This window comes from Cinclus cinclus, chromosome 3 (assembly GCF_963662255.1).
Source record: "Cinclus cinclus chromosome 3, bCinCin1.1, whole genome shotgun sequence".
In the NCBI taxonomy this organism is placed as follows: Eukaryota; Metazoa; Chordata; class Aves; order Passeriformes; family Cinclidae; genus Cinclus; species Cinclus cinclus.
Window position 1 is genome coordinate 12,240,305 of NC_085048.1, and position 21,923 is coordinate 12,262,227.

Sequence of the window (21,923 nt, forward strand, 5' to 3'; positions counted from 1 at the left end):
CTTGTAACCTCCCATCTCCTTGGGATCAAGTAGTATCACAAATTGCTGTAAATGCAATACTTTTGTTTAAATTAATGAGAAATCTATGTTTTTTATTACAATTCCTGCATCTCTCAGTCTGCCTTCTCCAGGTAACACTACAAAAAATTATTTGATCAACCTGAGTTTAAATGGATTGTCACTTTTTCAAGGGGATGGAATACTCTGTGAAAAGAAAGCCTCATAAAGAAGGCAAAAGTTTACTTGGGTTTGTGGTTGTCTGGCATTCCCAACGACCTGAGGTATATGCACAACAATTTGCAGACAAAGTTCCTGAAATTTCCAATTAGAAGAGTCACTAGAGAGAAAAAAGCTAAAAAGAAATTCCAAACCAGATGCAGTAGCTTCATCTGAACAAATTCTACCTCTCTGAATGCAGCACAAGAGGCATTAAAGGCTTCAGCCTACACTGCTGCATGAGAACACTTTTCCTGCAGTTTTATGAAATGCTTTGATACTCACATGGTACTTCCCTATGAATTCAAGAGTATTGTAGAAATCTTTGTAACAATATTGCTACAATACTTCACATTCCGCTCCAGAAATTTAAGAACCCTTAACCTTAAGGAGTCTAGAATTACAGAATTAAAATGCAGCTTTCAGCCTACATGTAGGGGTTTAGGATAACAAAGAGGTTCAAATACCTTCTTGAGATCTAGGCTTTTTTCTTATTTAGTATCTTATATATAAACAGCTGTTTGAATGTATATGAACCTATCTTCAGTCAGCCCAGCAATAAAAATTTACAGTACACAAATAAATGGATTATTTTAAATGTAAATAAATAGAAATATAAAACTTCCCTCCTCGTACTTTCAATAAATTAACAAACCATGCAAAGAATGATTCTACAAATTAATCCTTTAAGGCAAAAATACCAAACAAAACCATTTCTTCTTTGACTTGTTTTATTTTATTAGGAGAACAGCTAACTCAAAGTTAACAGTACTGAACATTCTGTTCCTCATGCAAGAAGTATATTTAGTTTTAATTGCTTTCTAACTACCTCTACTCTGAGACAGTGTGGGATTTTTGTATTTGCAGGGCAGAGCATTTATTAACTCAAGCCTTCTCTCCAGTATGGCACAATCAGAATGTTCTGAACAGCTGGTTAGGAAGATAGCCAAGATGCAAGAAAGATGTCTGAGCCTCCTTTTCAAGGGCAGCCAACTCTTGTACTGTAGGTGCCAGAATATCCACATGGCCTTTATACAGTCCACCTGCCAAAAGAGACACACTCTAAATTATGTGTTCAAAGCCATTTTTTCAGCACAACTAACAAGACCCAGCCACAGTCATTCAGAAAGTTGATTACTTTGTTTAAAAAAAAAAAAAAAAAAAGCACAAGCCAAAACAGGTATACACATACTCTTGTCACTTGCAACCCACAGGCTGCATGTAATACAGAAGACAGCAAAGAACTAGCAGCTTTTGATAATCTGTTTATTTATCATCTATTATTTATTTACTTATAATCTACTATCTGTAGTAACAAAGGGGACAACCAGGAAACTGAGCGCTGCATAGCAAGGGAACTTGGGAGTAGTTCATTCTTACCTCCCAGAGCTCTTTTCTGCCCATATGTAACTTTCCCATCAAAATCATCCACTGGTACTTTTATGTCTGGTTCAACTTGGGTAATAGTGCAGTTTAAGTGTTCTTCAATCTCCCCCAGCAACTAAGAGAAAAAAAACAATAGTCTTTAAGTGCTCTTATGGTTCAAGACTAGTTAAACTAGTGCTCTGAACAGTCTCATCTGAGTAGTTTGAACAGGAATGGTACAGAAGACAATTTGGTCACAAACAGAGAAGACTAACACATTTTTATTAGCTCAGACTATACAAGTTCATTTCCAATTTCAGTATGGTTTTACCCTACCTAGAAGTCTTTATTTCACACACAACCCTACTTGTATGAATGAGGCTACTTTGCAATAAAGAGCTCATAGTCCAAGTTCATTTCACCACAGATGAGGTGTATTTCCCCTTCTTTTTCAGAGCAAGAAGGAAGTATTTAACATGCATTCATAGATGGTATACAAATCCCAGTGAAAACCTGCTTGAGTGACAAACTATTTCCAGGTTAGAGAAACAGCGTTTTAAGTGACAGTTTTGCAACAAAGCATTAACAGAAGTGTGTAACACCCTCTAAATCTTAACAGACTTTGATTAGGAGGACTGTCAGGAAGCTGAAAATACGACTCCAACAAAATTAGCTGGGAATATTATAATAAGCTTTTATAATTAAACAACTTACAGAACATATAACTTGAAAAGTTTTCTAATTTCTTCTTGAACTTGAATCAAAAGTTATAAACACCTTAAGATTAGCTTTCTACTTCAGCCACACAGGTGAAACAAGAGCTTCGTTCCTTAGTCTTTTAGAGGAATTAGGGAACATTTAAGCAAAATGCTTACCTGCATCTCATTGTACCATATGGTACAACCTCCTTCTTCCTTCAGTCTAGTGTTATAGCACCCTTTTCCACGACTACTGCATACATGATACCAAACCTAGAAATAATGCAAAATAACTTCTAAACTTCGTGAAACAGAGTTTAGTACATTAATTTTGACTAATTATAGAATGAAAAAGAATTCAGGAAACTGTTTAAGTTGTCCTTCAGTTAAGCATGGATAAACAAGAAGTTTTTCAGTGCAAGATAAGAAGGTCAGATAGCAGCTGTGGACAGAACTTCAGTAAATAATATCTGTTCATCTTTGCCTTGGAGTATAATTACCTTTTCTTTCTCTTTTGCCACAAGGGAGATTGCCAAACCCATCCTGAAATATTAGAGGAGAAGGGAGGGAGAAATGTATTTCAGTAACTATTGCCACCTAGTGAAACAACAACAGCAACAAAAAAGTATCAAGAAAACCTGGTGACTGCTCTGAACACACATACCTCTCAGCTCTGCCGACTCTCCCGATACGATGAACATAGTTCTGCTTTTCATCAGGGAGTGTCACATTGATAACTGTGTAAGACAGACACAGTCCACAAAAAGCACATGATTTTTTTTTAAGTATACAAGCTAAGGTTAGAGATCAGACACTTAAAAGTATCATTTTGATTGCTGCAATTCCTCTCCTTAGCCTATGTACATACTTTATAGTCTATTACAACAGTTACAGGTGCAACCTGCAATACAGGCTCTTACTCTTCAATTGCTTCTCCCTGATTACTTTTTGGCAAGGATGGAAAACTACATGAACCATTTCCAAAAATGCAGAAAATAATCAGGCACTTGAGAACTTACAGTGAACAATGAAATTAAATATTGCTTAGTTTAAGCCTTCAACATCAATCTCTTAAAATTATGCTATAGGTCATACATTTATTTTAACTAGTGAACATGACTGCAAATACATTGAAGCTCCAATGCAATTCAATAGTTCAAGTTCAAAAAACTGTCTAACCATATGGAACGCCGTGAATATCAATTCCTCTAGCAGCAACATCTGTGCAGATCAAGAAACGGACATCTCCCCTCTGCAAAAACAGAGTTGTAATGAACTGTTGTGCTAAATACAGCAAACAAAGTCCCAAGCAATGAAACCATAGTCCTCTGCACTTATTTCACCTTCAAGTCTCTGTACATTTAGGAACACTTCAAATAAAGCATGAATAGCTTGGTGAATTTACATCCTTGTTTCTTTCTCCAACACCATAAAGCAAGCAAAGAAATCAACAAACAGCTTAATCAAAACTAAACTGCAATATTTTAATATTTTTTTAAAAGAAATCAAATACTTAAGACTTTTAAAAACAATGCAATTGCTATAGAGTTTAAAGTTAGGTTTTTATTTCAAAGTAAGCCCACTGCCTTCTGAATTCAAACTCACAAAGGTCATAATTGATCACTAGCAGATATTTCCACCAACAGAAAACATGCCTCACAATTTCAGGAAATGGGACATAGAGCATTTGAGTGCAATTTAAGTGGAGGACTAGAAACAAAAACTAACATATTAATTCAGATATTGGGAGGTGAGGAAAAAGCCTTCAAGAACCTGCTGCATCACCTTAAATCTTTCCAGGTTTTGCTTTCTTTCTTGAGGTTTTCTATCACCATGCAGACAGACACATGAGAATTGATGTCCTTTCCTATCAGGGCCTGAAAGAATTTATATACATGAATAACATGACATTTAACCTATGACGCAATCATACAAAACTGGAAAAAAATTTCATGGGCAAAAAAATTTCACAGGCATTGGGGCACAAAACATACAAGACAAGAAGTTAAACACCCTTTCTCCCTCCTCCCCAGAGCATGTCTGTGCAGGCATTTCTCCTTACTCCTTCCTGCTCTACATTTCACCATTTCTTCAGATGCCCGTCTTCACCTTTCTCCTCACACAACCCTTTCACTGTTCCTGTGTTTTGTTTCACATTTCTCCTTCTATGTCCTATTATGTGTGAACATTTCTTCCCATGTCTCTTGGCCTTACCAACTATCAATTTTACTAGTATGTTTCAGCAGAGGCACCTTATGTAGATCTTCTCATTGGTTCAAGTTTTGGTGCATGATGGGTTTCCATCCATTTTGGAACTGTCTGGAACAGGTACAAGACAGTTCATTGCTTTCTTCTACAAAGGGCACCCCTGCAGCTGCCTGCTAGAAAACCCAAAATTTTATGCCCAGTCAGTAAGTGAAAAAACTGAAGCACACTTTTATTTGTGCTGTGTCCCAGTACTGGTGACCTCTATCATATAAATTTGGTGTTGAAAAACCACAGAAGTGAGAAAAGTGAACTGAGTAAGGATGACATGAAAGCATTACCTCCGCCCTGCTGGATAAAGTATTGTTCCATATTATCACAATCTATTTTAGTCCTGCAGAAAATAATGGCTTGGTCCATCTTGTGCTCTTTGATTGCCCGAACAGTGTATTCTCCTTTTAGAATTTTAATAGCTTCAGACCACATTTCTAAATAAAAATAAAGACGTTATTTCACTCAAATTGTTTAAAAACACAAAGAACCTTTGAACTGCATACCTTTGAAGTTCTCTAGCCTTCAAGTAGACAGCTAAACTTTTATTATTAGAGCAAGTAAGCTAAACCTTCAGTTTCTACCTGTCCCTTCCAGTTCCCATGCTCCAAAGTGATATGACACAGAAAGAACAAAAACAGTCAGAAGCTTCAGGTTTCACATACACACCAACAAACACTTGCCTACAAATCTGCAAAACATATATTCAAATCTCTTTCCCACTCCCCAGTTACAGAAACTAATTTCTCTTCAAGACTATGAGAATGCAGAAAAAAAAAAAAAAAAAAGAAGGAACATAACTCAAGGTCAGTATCTACTACAATTTACCTTTACCTCAAAATATTTACAAACATTTCACAAACTATTTCTTAGTGCTGCTCATTACCTGGAGTGTTAGCACCAGGTCGTGTATTGTCTTTTGCATGTACTTCATCAGTCTAGGAAAAACACAAACAAAAAAGCCCCCCAATGTCAGTAGTCCACTCTTCACAACAAAATATTTAACCCCATTATCTTGTAACTAGGAAGAAATCAAAGTTGAAAAGTAGCATTCTGTTCTCCCACTGGCCATGTTTACCTACCTTTAGCTAAAGGAAAGTCTTGTGTTTAAGCACACAAAACTTACTCACAAAAAAGGACAATAAAACTATTTATGTAGACACTGGATAGGAAACACCTTTGAACCAAGTGAAGAATTAAAATACCCAAACAAACCTGTATAAAAATATATTATTGTAAAATATAGTTAAATCACATAAACAGTAGTTCCTTATCTTTTCCCCTATGCTAGGCAGAATCAGATATAAACTTAAAATCCAAAGAAATAAACTCATACTAAAACTTAATTAAAAGGTACTAACACGTGACAAACAGAGGTTCCAAAGACAAAGAGCGATTAAGAAAACCTACAGACTCGTAACTATGTCAGAGTTGCCAAGAACAAAATATGGTTCCAGGTTATTCAGAATTTGAATACCCAGTACCTGAACAACCAACACCTTCTCACATGAATAGGTGTCAGGTGAATGTAGAATCTGGTGTCTCAAATGCAGGTCTGATACAAAATCCATTCCTGTAAACACTGCTCATCTCACATGGGTTGGAGACAGAACTACCTCACAGAATGATCCATCTTGGCAAGTTTATTTCCTCCCCCAAGTCAGGAATGAGGTACTAAGTACAGTTAGGCCTCGGACCATTAGCTGTGAAATGACTGAAAAAGCACAGTGCCATTGCTCTCTAGTGCAAATCAGACTGTTACTTTATCAAGCTCTCCTTCAGTCGTGTCTGTAACACTGTTCAGAAACAGTGTTATGACGTCACTGCTATGATGCTCATTTCAGATTAAGTTATTTTAATAGCCAGTAAAGATCCTTCAACATCAGGCCCCTGGTCTGAAGGTAAAATAAGTAAACATGGACAAATAACCTCAATTTTCACTTACTCTGATATGATTCTTGCCGAGCCGTTCCCAGAGTTTATCAGCTTTTGGATTCACGGGCACAACTACATGGTGTACAGTTTCAGGGACAGAATCTTCTCCTTTCAAATCAACCCAGGTGGGAAAATGCATGATTTTCTCTGACAGTTTTTTCACATCAAAAGAATGCAGTGTTGCAGAGCACACAATCACCTGAGGAGAGTCATACAGATACTACTGAAGATAAGATTCTCCCAGTCAAAAAAGGTGGGAGTAGAAGTGGAAGAATGTTATGTAGTTGAATAGCATAATGTGGCACAATAGAAGAAGTTTGGACTTCCTCATCACAGGAACCACTCAGCTGGCAAGAGTCAGGACACAAAATAAGTTGTTTAACTATTCCCTTACAAAGGCCCAATAAATTAGTAGTAAGAACGCAAAACTATTGAAAGTGGATGATCAAGATTATTAATGTGTTAGAAATCATAAAGTACATATCCAGTCATGTTTGCTATATTTTATATATAAATAATTCAAATTAAATTGGAAACTAAATGTTGAAGGTCTAGTGTTCAGCAGACTGCTAAAAATATATTTTCACAGGCAATTATTGAACTCACTGAACACGTTTTAGTTTTGGACAAGAGCTTTAGCAAACCCCACCTCAAAGAAGCACGCTCCATGCCAAGTAATAGTCAACAACTGAAAGCAGAGCACACCACGCACACCCCCCCAAAATTCAAACAAACCAACCAAACAAACAAAAAACCCACCCAACAACAACAACAACAAAAAAACAACAAATCACAAACATTTTATACCTGAAGTCTCTTTCCATCTGAGGTTATCTGAGGAATTTGACTATGGATCCTGTTTATGAAATCTGAATAACCTTGGAGGAGAAGGCCATCCTGCATGGGGATGAAATAAAAGACACAAAGCTGCAAATCTCTCACATTTCTGTCTTTACACTTTAATCAGATAAGCAATACACTCCTACTCGCAGAAGTCCTTTATTTCAATTAGCTGGACAGGTCAATGCATGGCAAGGATATTATTACTAAGAAGAAAAAGCCCAGTAAAAATGTGAAGCATTTACACTATAGCTGCTGTACTTCACAACAAGCTCAGCAGCTACTCCTAGGTAACTCCCCAAGGCATTTGATCTTTGTGAATATTCAGTTGTACTGCAACAGATCAGAGAGATGCCTGTATTTCACAGCATACTGAGCATGACATTCACTGGCTTCAAGACCCTCTGGGTTAACTAACACTTATATTTTGTCTCTGCCCTTCGAGTTCCCCGCAGTGACAGGGACAGACCTCAGTACCTTAAAAATCTAATTTGAAATATGTTTTTCTATCAGAAAAATTCCTAACAGATTTAACAGAGAGGCCATGAGGGTTGGGGGGGGGGAAAACTAGGTTACTATGGTGGCAAACCATGAGAGGATTAAGCTGGAACAGTCTATAGGTATCTAACTGAATTTCAAATACTATAGAACAATCATGCTTTACTTTTTTTGGAAATATCATATTGCGTTTAAGAACAGAATTTAAGCAGCACTTAGTTCTCTACATACAGCTTCATCCAGAACCAGGAATCTAACTTGAGATAAATTAATCTTCCCCGTAGCAATCAGGTCATCCAGCCTTCCAGGGGTTCCAACGACAATATCCACCTATGAAGTACATGAAGAGTATGAGCTGGTCCCGTAACTAACTAGAGGCATTAAAAGTTTTATCTAAGTTTAACACTAGGAGACAATTATCAGTATAATGCTTTATCTTCTATTAATTGTAATTTCATAAAATCCTAGAGTAATTTGAGTTGGAGGGATCTCTTGAGATCATCTGGTCTCCACTCCCCACTTTCACATGCAAATCAAGAATAACTTCCAAGCTACTTTAGGTAGATGCCTAATACAATTTTCCCTTCTGGAAAGGGATCCTACAACCTCCTCTCTGGGCAACCAGCATTTTGGTTCTACAGTCAATTCATTAGCAGAATCTACCTTAGGGAGGAATCCTTCCCTTATTTGGGAAGTACTGCACCCCTTTTTTCCTTCCCTGAACCCCAAGCTGTGTAATTTTGTCATCTAAAGCCAACAAACAGATTTGTTTATAAATGGGGATAAATTTTTCTCATGGTGAAAGGATGCAAAGTCTCTCACGTATAGAAATAACTGAAGATTTTGCCAGACAGAAGAGTTCACAATCAAGAATTTAGCATTCACATGGAAGTCAAATAATCTTCCAATTCAAATAGGCTTAACAGAAAATTTGTATTTTGGCAGCTAGAACCACTAGAAAATTTATCAATAGTGATGGCGTTTTCATTTCCAAAAGTGAGTCTTAGAGAAAAACCATGACCCTGTAACTCTGTTCTCCCTACAGTGTGAACTAATCAATTGTACATTCCATGCTGCTGAAACCAGACCACTGCCTTCTATGCAGGACTGGCTTGCAGTTTAGGTTCATCTTGATAACTGCCGAGTATATAATGGAAGAGAAGTTAATAGGAAAAGTGTCTTGTTGGTTAAGGACAAGTAGCAAACAATTACACCTTTATTTTAAGATTTTCAGGAGTGCTCAAGCTTCAACAGAATTTGACTACGTACTGTAATACTTGCATTGACATGGAAGAAAAGGAACAAGTGCTAGACTGGTATAACATGAGCTTGCTATCAACTGTACACTTTCTTTTCAACATGTTTATTATTCTTATTACATGAGTTACTACCATTAATATCCTCTAGCAACATCATATATTACTTGGAACCCAAACTAAGAAATCATACGAAAAAAATACAACTTACGCCTTGTTCCAGTACAGAGAGTTGATCTCTCGCAGCAACTCCACCAATAATTAGCAGTTCCCTAAAATTACATCAATATTTTTGACACTTACCCATTTATTATACTCAGAAGGTATACTAAACATCTGTCTGAAGATTGATTATTTTATTGATAGCTGACAATTAACAGCTCTGAACAATAATTTTAAGAACAGAATAATAGAAAAAAATAATTTTAAAATTCATCCTTTCATATGTAGTGTATTGTATTTCAAGTAAAAGCTTTGTTACCAAACTGCATTTGAATGTGATTACTTTATCACTGTTGTATTAAACAAATTCACACCGTAGCCAATTTAATCTTACAAAAAATGTTTTTTTAAAAATCTCAAAAATAATGTAACTTAGTTAATAAAGTTGCCTGTGCACTTCAAAGTTAGAAATGCAAGGAACAGTAAACTAAATTAATCTTTCATTGTAGCTTGCCCTTTCCTACTGCTTAGTCCCAGCAATTCTAGTAAATGCACTCTTACAAACAGACCGCAGTTTAGAATTGGGAAATGTTTAAGTTTTAGAAATATAATCCATGCAGAGCAAACTTAAAACCAAAGCAACTTATAGATGATTCATTTTTCAGAATTCCATACCCATGATAATTTGTCCCATATGCATATTAATTAAAGACAGAAGACCCTATATATAACTAATTGATGGAGATGCAAAACAAAATGAGGGGGTAGAAGGAGATGGAGGCATAGGAAGATGTTTAGGAAAGAAGGGCAGGAAGCAGATAATGTTTTTAGTCAAGAAAAGCATTTGAAGTATCATACTAGTTATTGATAATTAAGAGAAAACCCTACCCATCAAATTTGTTCTCTGAGACAAAGGCAGTCCACAGATAAAACACACCAAAAAGCACCTATTGTCTAACTGTAGCTGCAAAGTCAGAAGTTTGGTTGGTAGCAGATTATTACTGATATTATTATCAGCAGCACTGAAGATTATAGTTCACTCAGCTACAAAGTGGAACTCACCCCCCATCTCCCCATGAAGTTACATCCATGGAAAATACCATAAATGCAACTAAAAAATTCACCATTACCTCAATTTGGGATTATCAACATATTTTTTGAACTGCTTCACATTGTTCAAAGTTTGTTCTGCCAGCTCTCTTGATGGTTCTACAATCAATGCTTTTGGAGCATTTGGAAGGTTCTGTGCTTGAACCACTTGTGCACTTCCTAAGTGGGGGGAAAAAAAAAAAAAAAATCACCATTAAGACAAACTACATTCCTATTCTGGAATTTTTTTACTGGAAACAGATTTATATTTTCTATTAGCAATTAAAACCTAATAATTCTAAATGCTCCATTAAAAGGTGATGTGATTGCTCTCTCAATTATGAATATGTTCAGAATAATGATCAGAACTTACAAATGGGTATACTGGTTGTGCAGGATAACCCATTCTATTGCAGGACATAAAGCCCCACACATATTTTTAAGATAACACAGCTGAAAATCTTAGCTGGACTTCTTTCATCTGATGTATTTCTAAATTCAAAGTATTAAACACTATTGATGACTTAAGAGAAAGACAAACTGGTGTACTTTCAAAAAATCACCAGTATTTCTTCATTACTGCTGTATTGAAGATCTTTCTGACCACAATTAAAGGGATCAAAAGATGCTCTGTAACACAACCTGAAGACAGAAACGAGAAGTTTGCAAAAATCTAACCTACCTGAGTGTTGTGATTTTACAACACTGCCCTCAGGAGCCTTGCAAAGACCAACATAGCCATCTTTTGGTGGAAACTTGAAATCTTCTTCACCAAAATTGAATTTCAATTCAGCATTCTAGGTTTCAACAAAGTTGTGTCATACACACAGATTCAAGAGACCAGATAAAATGAGAAACAACTCAGTAATGAAAAAAAAAGACAAGGAGATAGGGAAAGTCTTCTCCCATCTTATATATTCCTTTTCCCCTGAGTTGCAGGAACTTAAACAAATAGGAAAAAGCCACCAAAAAAACAAAGTATGTTTCTCTGAAGTTGTATATTTCTCTAGCCACTGAAATGTTTTTCTAAAATCTTTACTGCTTGAGAGACTCAAAAAGACTAACGCAGAAAGAGATAGTACTACATTAGAGTAATATTAGAGTTCAGAACAAATGAAACAGGATATCTGACTTTCAAGCTATTTGCTTGTATCACTCGAATGGCAATGTACCAAAGTTTAATACACACAACATAGCACTGTTATTAGGAATTTTATCTGAACTTAAACATTTAGCTAAAATGGTACTCAAAGCTAACACACACATTATTCTAGTAGTGAATACTGGTAAACCAAAGAAAACTGGCTTTAAATGCACAACTGCAGTAACTGTAAATGGCTATGCAAATTTTATGCTTAAGTAGCTCATTAACAAACCCAGAAAAATATAATCATCTTGGACATCTGTAAATATTCTTGTTACCTTCAGTACACAAGCAGCAAAAAGTGCTTGGTTCCTTATATGTGGTGGGATTTCAAAGGCAAGTCCAAGGTCCTTCCCTGAAAGTAGGGTTACTTCAGTCAGACTCTGCAAGTGCGTGTGTTCCTCTCCTTCCCTCCCCCTGACTGAAAGCATCCAAATAAAAACTCAAAGAAAGAGAGTAAAACTCACCATTTTTGGAGAATTTTATTTGTCCTTTTTCTGTATCTAGATAACACCCAATGGTATCATGCATAGTGAATTCCTTAAAAAACAAAAAAGTTTGTGAAGCTAAGATATTCAGACATTCTCAGTGCATTAAGAAGACATAAAGCTTATATTGTCAGCTTTAGTTTTCTCACCTCTCCCTAATAAATGCCAATTCTTGAGAGAAGTCAAGCAAGTTCAATTTAGTTCAGTAAGACCGTTATCAACAGAACACATATTTTTATTTGATTACAGATCTTAAGTAAACCACCCAATTGATCTTAGATATTTAAACATTTATTACTACTTTAAATTTACTTCAAAAACCAAACACAGTGACAATGAGACATTGAAGTAATTTACCTGGAAGTATTCTGCGTTATGGAAAAGCGCATTAGTCATGGATTTATTAGTCAATGTAAATCTAAGTTTAGAACATCAAACATGGCATCAGAAACCTGTATTTCGACTAGAATAAAAGACTAACTCTTGAAGAAGATGCTATATGCATGTTATGTATACTTGAGTGCTTCATTTGAGATCTGTTAATTTTGAAGGTATTCAGTAACACATATTATAATGTGCTTCCAACCAACAGCTCAAGAGTCATTATTAAACGAACTACAGTAGTCATAAAAGTTGCAAGTTTTATGACATTGAGTTCATTATTACCACAAAAAGACTTGAGTTTCTGCTGTAATACTCCTTTATATAAGTTATGTTTAAACATCTCAATTCCACACCTAAACTACACAAAAACCACTACAGATATTCCCAGCAACACTTCAGAAGCGTACATTATAGTAATGGCAAAGCCAACTCAATAGTTATAACTAGTGTACTCTATGTCTTATTAGCAATTAATAATGCCCTTTCACAGATTGTGCAATTATTTCTATTTTAATTTCTAGTAAACAAAATACAGTGCTCTCACTTGGATGTTCACAGTGTATACAGACACGTTGATTTATTCAAGCTAAACCTGAAGTCAAGGCAAATCTCAAGAGGTCAATTAACTTTTAACCTGTAACATACAGCAAAATTTTACTAAACAAGAGTCGATACAATTGCAGTCTAACCACTACCATGTTTTAAGCTTGTAACTGCTTTTGTTGAATCTTTTAATAAGCTTTTATCCAAAAATGCTTCAACATTCCATTGTACTTTTTCCCACTGAGTCTCCCTTAGTAGTGAGCACTATTTTAAAAGACAGTTTAACAGCACAAAACTATTTGCTAAACTTTTAATAATATTTCTACCAAATGCAATTCAAGCTTACCTCACCATAGCTGTCAAATTGCTTGTTGTGAGATTTCTTTCCAGTGCCACCAAAGCCAAAACCAAATTTATCAGTGCCTGAAGACAAGAAAATAAGCTTTCATCTTTTGGTTAACAGGTTATGCTTTTTCCTCTTGGTATTCGCAACTGACATCTCCAACTTTACCACATAAACAAATAGTACACAGTGCTAAATACAGATTTCTGACCTGGATGGTAGTAGAAACTAGTACTTTTGCAGCAGTACATTTATCAATTTTACTAGCCTCCAGTCATCTTCATTAAAAAAAAAAAAAAAAAAAGACATAAAAGGCAGAAAATCACAGAAGACAAGAAAACACTGCCACCACCAAAGACTTCCCCTTACAGGAAGTAAAATACTTAGACAAAACATTTTCAACTCTCTGATATTGGGATCCTTCCCAAGGAGTCCATTCTCTCCAACACTGAAACAGGACTCCACCCATTCCACATCAATATAACAACTACCTACAGGTTCTTCAGAAGGAAACTCACCCAGATCTAGTGAAGCCTGCATAGTTGACCAACCAACTCTGCACAAGCCTTGGTCATGACAGGAAACTTCATAGTAGTATTTCCCTTTAAAAGAAAAAAAGAAAAAAAGAAAAATAAAGGATCTAATACAATACCCAAATTCATTAAGGTGGTTCAGTCCCGCCACTTCTAAGCCCATGCATTCAAATCTAACATTCCCAGTCCTGCAAAAAGTGTCATAAAATCCCCTACTGTGTTTGTGTAAAGGCTGTGTCTGTACCTATGCATGGAACGAAGAGCAGGCAAAAGAGACAAAGTACACTGAGAGGTAGCGTGTGAAAGGCTCGAAAGCAGTGACAAGCAGGAGAAGCCTAGTCCTACTGATTGCATGGGAACTGATAAATGCAGGACACAAGGTTCTGCAGAACCAGCATGCCCCAACACCAAAAACTGCTTATGCCACTCGAAGCACATCCAGCTGGCTGTTACGGACACATGGAATTATCTGCACACCCCATGAAAGGAGACTGTTTAGAGTCTTTCTAAACACACACCCTGAACCACTGGAGTATCAGGATGACTCTGCTTCTGAGTCAAGTATTAGGGTTGGCCTCTTAACTATTGCTACAGCCACAGAACCATGAAATTTTTGCGTGCACACATCTGTGTGGGATCTGTGAGGGATCCACTTGACGTACTTTGCACATAGCCATTTCCTAAAAAAATGCATTCTGATGAATATTAATTATGATTCTGCCTCGTTCAACTCAGCCTCTTATTGCTGCCTGTTGATTTTTAGCTTTTTATGTATAATTTATATATTCATAGCTTAGTAGACTGTTAAATGCCTAGGTAAAACTTCTAGTACTTTCCCAGCTTGCTTTCCCACAGTGAACAAACTTTGATTCATTCTTGAAATTTTGTTTAGTTTTGGCTGTTAGTTTACCAAGGACATTCTATTTTGTACCACATAGCATAGACATAATAAAGCTAGAGTCAGAGGGCTAAGGCAGAGGACTCCAGTGGGGCAGAAGCCAGGGATTACCTAACCAACTGCTCCTCTAACTGTACAATATTGGCTGGATATTCTAACTGCCTGAACTTACAAAATTATATGATGCTGATTTGGGGCATGGTTTTCACCACATTGTGTACTTGGAAGGCTTTCAAGTAAAGGCTTGCTTTTCCATTATGATTTTAATGCTGTCTGGGAAGGTTTTGTTTTATTTCCAGGCATCACTTTGAGGGAAATGGCAATTTATTACACAAGGAGAACAAAACAGAGGTCTTTGTCATTTTTAAGTTACTATATTTGGTCAGGTGGATAGAAAGCTCTTAATGCAACCATCTACATTAACAATGTGCAACAAGCAGGCATTTCAGCTCAAACTTTTCTAGAAGAGTATTCAAAACACATCACTTTATATTTACCTTTTGTCACGCCTCTAGTTGCTCTGCATCCATGCCATTCTTTTATCTCTCTGCTCTGGCAACACAAACCATCCGACCCAATTGCTGAAAATTATAAGACAGTTTTAGTAAGAGAAACTGCCTAGCTGCTTTTAAAATAAAATTTCATGCATGCTTTCCTCTAGTTTAGTCTCTTTTACCAAACAAATGGTCTCAAGTGAACAGCAGAACAACTCACCAAAAGCTGATCCTCTGTCATAAGGGTTCATTTGCCATTTATTGAGCACTAAGTTTGAAAGACAAAAACAGAAAAAGCATTAAATCAACAAAGCAAGCCTGTAAAACTCAAATTAGAAGTTCAAATTGTTTCTACAGTGTTTGGCTTAATTTTCTGGAGGAACAGCTTTGTTTCAATGAAATTCATATGAGCTCAAAATGAAGGCCAGAAAGAGGGGCACAAATGCTTAATGCAAAGGTATCCTATGGAAACTTAGATTATTCCATTAAGGAGAACACATCTTAAGTTACTTTAACATGCAACTGAAAACAGTGAAGACTTTTACAAAACAAGGCCGTTTCACACAATGACAATCAAATTCAGATAGAAAATATCTGAAACTATATTAAGAACAACAATTTTGAAATCCATTATTTGCCATTTCTTTTCAAAGCTTACATGAAGGTATTTTTTCAGGCTGTAAGTCAAAATGTCATTACTAAGGAGCTAAGATTCAGGCACATAGAATTTCTGACTTCATTTTTCATATGCCCAACAACATGCTGTAATAAAATCTATATAGGATTAAAAAACCTCCAGATGTCACTTCAATTAGGTTTACTGAGTGTAGCCATATTACATTCTCTTAAGGATGATTTTAACTTTTTTTTTTTAAGTTGACTTTACTGTCACCAATGTAATAGGACTTGTAATGACAACAACTTCTATAACAGCTTCAGAGTGTTATTTGTGCAAACACCATTCACTTACATAAAATCCAATCTTATCAATACCACAGACTGGACACGGTTATTGTCTTTACAGTTCCAAGTTAATTAAATGGATGTACAATAGACTCAAATACTCTGAGGATGTTATAATAATTACAATCCATTCCATATAGCTGAGTTCTGGCCCTGTGCATTTCTGGTCCTGTGCATTTCCTGCTCAATTCAGTGCTTACTAGAACAAACTGTAGCAACTCAAGATGTTGTTATTCAATTCCATACCTAGGCAGGTGCCAAAAGGAACCCAACAGTTCTACTCAGCACAGCAGAATTGAAAGATCCTACACTGTTACCCCAGCCACACAAAAATATGTTTGAGCCTAGAAAAGCTTTCTGCTCAAGCTCACTTAAGAGGCACCAACTCCATGGTGTCAAAGCTGGTCTCACTTATTCCTGCAACAGAAATATGTTTTTTAACTCCTTCTTTTAAGGAGGACACCACCACCACTTCACATATTGCAAGGCATTAACCCAGTATGGCTTTCAGAAGAACACTGGAAAGCAACATCTGGATCAGCAAGCCTCAAGCTGAAAACAAGAGTATTACTAAGTGCAATGCAATGTACACCAGATCTTCCCATGATTCCACCAGTAAATTTATATTCATGGATTAATAAAACACTGAACGACGATATTCTCTTTACATTATCCCGAATTAGGGAAAAAATACTTTTCTAGTGGCAGGAACAAAATGAACATGAGTCAGCAGAGTTTTCAATTTAAGGAGTGTGACTCACCTGCACCTCCAGTTTTAATAGTGGCTTTTCCTTTCTTGCCTTCCAATTGGTCTTTCAACGTTTCATAAACAATCTGGATAACTGGAATGCTGAAAGCCTAAAATGAAAAGTTACTTTCATTCCACAAGTTATATGCTTATTTCCAGCCTTGTTTTCGGGTGCAATACCCACAGCTAGAAACACTGAAATACGTTCCTATATATATGCTGGTAAAGACTATTACCCATAATGCTTAAACAAATATTCACATTCTCTCTGCATATATGCATACACACTACCTCTCACCACTCAAAGACTTTTACTTTCTGCTAATTTAAACTTGATTACTTACACCAGTTTTTCCACTCCCAGTTTCAGCAGCCTATAGGAAGAAAAATACAAGTTTAATCAGGACTGTAAGGACTGCACTAGAATTCTGTTTTGATGAACTAAGTTTATTTTTTTGGAATTATTATTTTGGTTAATGGAATGATCAACACAGAGATCCATAAAAGATATGATGAACATGATGATACTTTCAAGGTTATTGATACTGCAGCATTGACTTAGGCAGTAGGAGCCATGTTCCATACAGAGCTGTGTCAGGTATTTACAGCCAAAAGAAGAGATGAGATCAGACAGCCCTGATTCATGTGGCAGTGCCTGTGAAGAGGACAAAAAATAAAGCCTAATTCCTGCAGGATTTCATCTACAAGAAAAGCTGGAAACTCACCAGGAATTCAAAGAGGTTTTACCTGATGAATATACTTTCTGTTGAAGTAGGACAGAAGAGTTAGTCTAACTACAGACCCATAAGGAAAGAACATAACTGACCACACAACTAACAATTAAAAGACACAGGATTTCTATGAACAGTGCTATCCTGCATACATACCATAAGTACATCACCACCTCCTAAGATCAATGGGATGGATTCTGCTTGGATATCTGTAGGGAGACTACAGGAAAGAATGCATTAATACAAGGTAATATTCTACATCAGAAGAAATTTTTACTTATATAGAAATTCACAGAAACCATGGTCATCTGGCAAGATAAAGCAGGTAACTGTGATTCCTCCTGGCCTGTAGTAGATTCAGCTGAACCTTGATAAGAGGGCTACATCGGACATCATTATGCTAAACTGTAAAAAACCCTTATTAAGTATATATTCCTGGTCTTCCTTTCTTCAATTGAGTTTTTTCTTTAGAACCACTTAGGCAGACCTCATTTACATGATTCCTGCTCAAAACTGGAAAAACAAGTAAAGATGATTGAACTCAAACAGCATTTTCAGTCAGTCACAGCTAATTAATATCCATATGAGGACTATACACATTAAGTTTGTCCATACTGACAACTTTCTGAATGTCAAATCAAAACAAACTCTGAAGTAAAAATATTTTGACCAAACGAGTAATCAAACACAAGAATAACAACTTTTTAAGAAGACTGACACACAAGCATTAAGTTTTAAAAACACAGTCATAGATCACAATCTGGAAAACACGCACTAAACTAGCAATTACATAACAGTATTTCATCCAATAACCCCACGATACACAATAAATAAACCAGAGGCACAGAGCCTTTTGTGAAACAAAAGAAATGAAGCATAAGAAGTCATACTCTGCTTGTCCAAGTTTAAATGTTACTTCTGCAGTCACAGTTTGTATTCTTCAGTCTTTCACACCACAGAGAAGCATGTGAGACGCAATGACAGGCAAAGAAAAACACACATCCACTTTGCTTTAATGGGACAGCAGAGGTGCTTTAAGAAGCATGTCATACATTGCTGAAAGGCAAATTAAGAGTTTGCCACACTCTTACTTACAGCCAGTCCATCTCCTCCACTGCTTGAGCTATCTCAGGCATAACACCCATTTCTGTAAGACAAGCAAAAAAGGATCAAGCAGTGTTATTAACCTCACATTGCCAAGTGTCAACATTTCCAGCTACAGAGAACCATGGAAAAACACTCTTTTTGGCAACAGCACGTGCAGCCTTCACTCCAGCACCCACTGATAGAAACATTCTCCCTTCCTCACAGGCAGCTTTGAGTTGTCCCCACTTAGAGCAGAGCAAGTCAAGTGTACACAGGGCATGGGGGCAGATAGAGACATAACAACAAAGCAAACACACTGGGAACAGAGCACCATTTTAAGGATAAGGTACTTATCTTTGCACGCTTAAGGGAACTGCCTATGTAGACTACAGGGAAGACTTTGTTAATCACAGTCAACTTCCTCTATGACTGAGGAGCTAACAGTAGAAAAAAAAATGTGTCCTATAAGGACGCCAGTTCACTAAATCTTGCCTGACCCACTTACAGCATGTACAATAAAAAGACAATCCTTTGATTTTGATAAAGTTATGAATTAAATCCACCTGTGAAAGTTTTTTCCTTGGATACCCCTCCAAATTGATATCAAGATCTGATGGTTGTACCTCAGACACAAATTAAATATGGAGCAATATGCTTGTATGTTGAAAAAGAAATCCTCTGTATTTAAAAAGGAAAACAAAAGAAACCGGCAGCTATTCAATACAGGCAAGAGGAAAGCAGATCCTAACCAAGTGCTGGCCTGTGCTCCTACAAAAGTAGGAAATCCACACAAGCACCAAAGTCAATAGCAGCTAAATTCTTACTGATTCCAAGTTAGAAACAAATCCATACATATTTTTTCCCATATACTTCCAACTCACAGTTTAATTTAACATAAAGTACAAGAATTTAATCAAACAATGACATTGTGATGTTTTACTCAACTGCATCCAAATTAATCCTGCTGCATGGCATCCAAACTGAGCTCTAGATCTCAGGAAGACGCTTCAGCATTTTCCCCTCATGATAAGATGCAAAAAATTCAGTTAAAAGGAACAAATTTCAAACCTCATACAATAAAACGTTACAGAACTCTGATCTTGGCTGGCTGCCTATTTGTACAAACATCTGCACGGGGAAGGGGTCACAAAAAGTGGTGTTTCCTCCTTTAATAATGAGATTTTGGATCACACTCTATTATATACGCGTACACAGCTTATGTAATACGTATTCTGCTAAACCGCATCACCAAGTGGAGCTTCTCTTACAAAAAGCCACTTATTATCCACTGCTATACAGAGAACAGCTATGAAAAACCTCCTGTTCTTGAAACCAGTCAGCAGGAGGAAAGAGCCTAACTTTTAAGCAGCCCCTTTACTAGATCCACATATGCAATAAAAACCTGCAAAACCATTCCGATAACCACTTCTCACAGCCTACAGAAGCCCGAGGACACAGGGAGAGGCGCCTACATCCCCGTAGGCCTCGCAACCTCCAGCCTGTTAGAAGAACAGCCACACACTACCGCGGGCCAGGCTGGGAGGGCAGCCCAAGGAGCTTTCCCCGCCGCCGCAGGAAGCCCGGCAGCCGGCGGGCAGAGGCGAGAGGCTCCTTTAGGGCCGAGACGCCGCGACCCCCGCGCCACGTACCCGAGAAGGCCGCCATGTTCGCCCCGGGAGCACGGCGAACAACGCAGAGCGCAGGCGCGCGGCCCGGCCGCCGCTTTATGGGGCCGGGTGGACGCAGGAGCCGCCGCGCCGCGAGTTCCGTGCCGCGAGTTCCGCGCCGCGAGTTCCGTGCCGGCGCGTGTGCTCCCGAAGCGCCTCGGGCACGAGCGCCCGGGTCTGTGTTTGACATACGTACTATGTAAATATGTTACACGTACGCTAACTGGGATACATTATTCTCCAGTTTTTACAGAAGTTTCCCCAAATTCTGTTCTAGGGTAACTTCTGGTGACATTGAGCGTGAGGACCTTTGGGTTTTGTAAAGAAAAAAATGAGATTGCAAGTGCAGAAACACAGCTGCTACAGTTACGTAACGAGGCAATGGTGCGTTGGTCTACAAAGTGGAAGGCACAGTATGAACTATTGTCTTCTGCTTTCCCTTGTGAAACAGAGCTTCAATCTTACCGAAGGCAGCATGAGATACAGACACATCTGGTTCAGAGGCCAAAAAAAACTTAAAACAAGCATCTCTGACTGTAGTTCTCTTGAATACTGTGTTGCAATTTAAATAGTGGTTTTGTCCTGGTGGTTTGTTTCAAGATCTTTTTTAAAATTTGCTGAGCCTTACTGGCTGTTAACTTACGTTGTAGAAACTGGTGTCATGCAGAGAAAAATACAGCAGGGAATTTTATACCCTTCATACCAGGCTGTTTACGTTGCAATGGTTTCTCATGTATTAATAATTCCTTTGGGAGTATCTTTCTTTTATGTGCCTCTTTTCTTTCACTATTATTCTCTATATCTGTCAATCATTAGTTTGCTTGCTTCCACATAAATGACAAAACACATGATTTTTTTAAAGGCAAAGATATGAATAATGTACAGATTCCACCCTGACTCCAAGGAAACTTAAGAAATGTTTGTAGACCTTGATGTCAATATATACTCCTGCTTGTTGGTGTGGAACGTGGAGTGTAATTTACTATAAATCTCACACAATTCTTTGAAACTTACAAACACAATGTTATACTATGTACTATTGCTTTACAAGTACATTGTCGAATATAGTTTAAAAATACAGAAACAGAAAAAAGGCTTCTTTTTCCTCAGTAATTGTTTCTTCTTTCCCAGGTATCAAACAGAGCTTTCATATTGCCCTGAATCCCTAGTTTCAGAATTTGAATTTTTGTTTAACCTAATTTTAGGCTGCAGTTGCCTACAAGAGCTTACTAAACACAAGCGAAAATAGACTGCAGGAGCAGAAGTGTCAGGATGGGAAGTAATTTTATTTCTATTTTAAAAATGCTTTATAAAGCAGCAGGAAAGAGGCTGAAGCATCAGTTCTTTTATAATTATTTCACAGAACCAATTAGGCTGGGAAAGACCTCTGAGGTCACCCAGTCCAACCTGTGACAGAACACCACCACGTCAACCAGACCATGGCAATGAGTGCCATGTCCAGTCTTCCCTCAAACAGCTCCGTGGACAGTGACTTCACCAGCTGTCAGGGCAGCCCATTTCAATGTTTAACAACTCTTTTTTGTGAACAAAGCCTTCCTGGTGTCCAACCTCAATCTCCCCTGGCG

The 21,923-nt window shown here is 37.3% G+C and overlaps 1 protein-coding gene across 1 annotated transcript; it reads right to left on the reverse strand.

Moving 5' to 3' along the window:
* Positions 1 to 929: 929 nt before the first annotated feature.
* DDX1 (DEAD-box helicase 1) lies at positions 930 to 20,350 on the reverse strand. Its single transcript, XM_062489691.1, has 26 exons — positions 20,320 to 20,350; positions 18,680 to 18,731; positions 17,741 to 17,804; positions 17,198 to 17,227; positions 16,867 to 16,963; positions 15,363 to 15,410; positions 15,146 to 15,229; positions 13,736 to 13,819; positions 13,221 to 13,297; positions 11,927 to 11,999; positions 11,738 to 11,814; positions 10,998 to 11,112; positions 10,357 to 10,495; positions 9,276 to 9,336; positions 8,040 to 8,138; positions 7,278 to 7,367; positions 6,481 to 6,669; positions 5,422 to 5,473; positions 4,826 to 4,972; positions 4,065 to 4,156; positions 3,459 to 3,531; positions 2,944 to 3,016; positions 2,780 to 2,822; positions 2,457 to 2,552; positions 1,597 to 1,717; positions 930 to 1,259 (listed from the first exon to the last, which is right to left on the reverse strand). Exons 1-26 carry the CDS (start codon positions 20,333 to 20,335, stop codon positions 1,129 to 1,131), a joined length of 2,223 nt encoding a protein of 740 aa, XP_062345675.1. The 5' UTR covers positions 20,336 to 20,350; the 3' UTR covers positions 930 to 1,128.
* Positions 20,351 to 21,923: the final 1,573 nt, after the last annotated feature.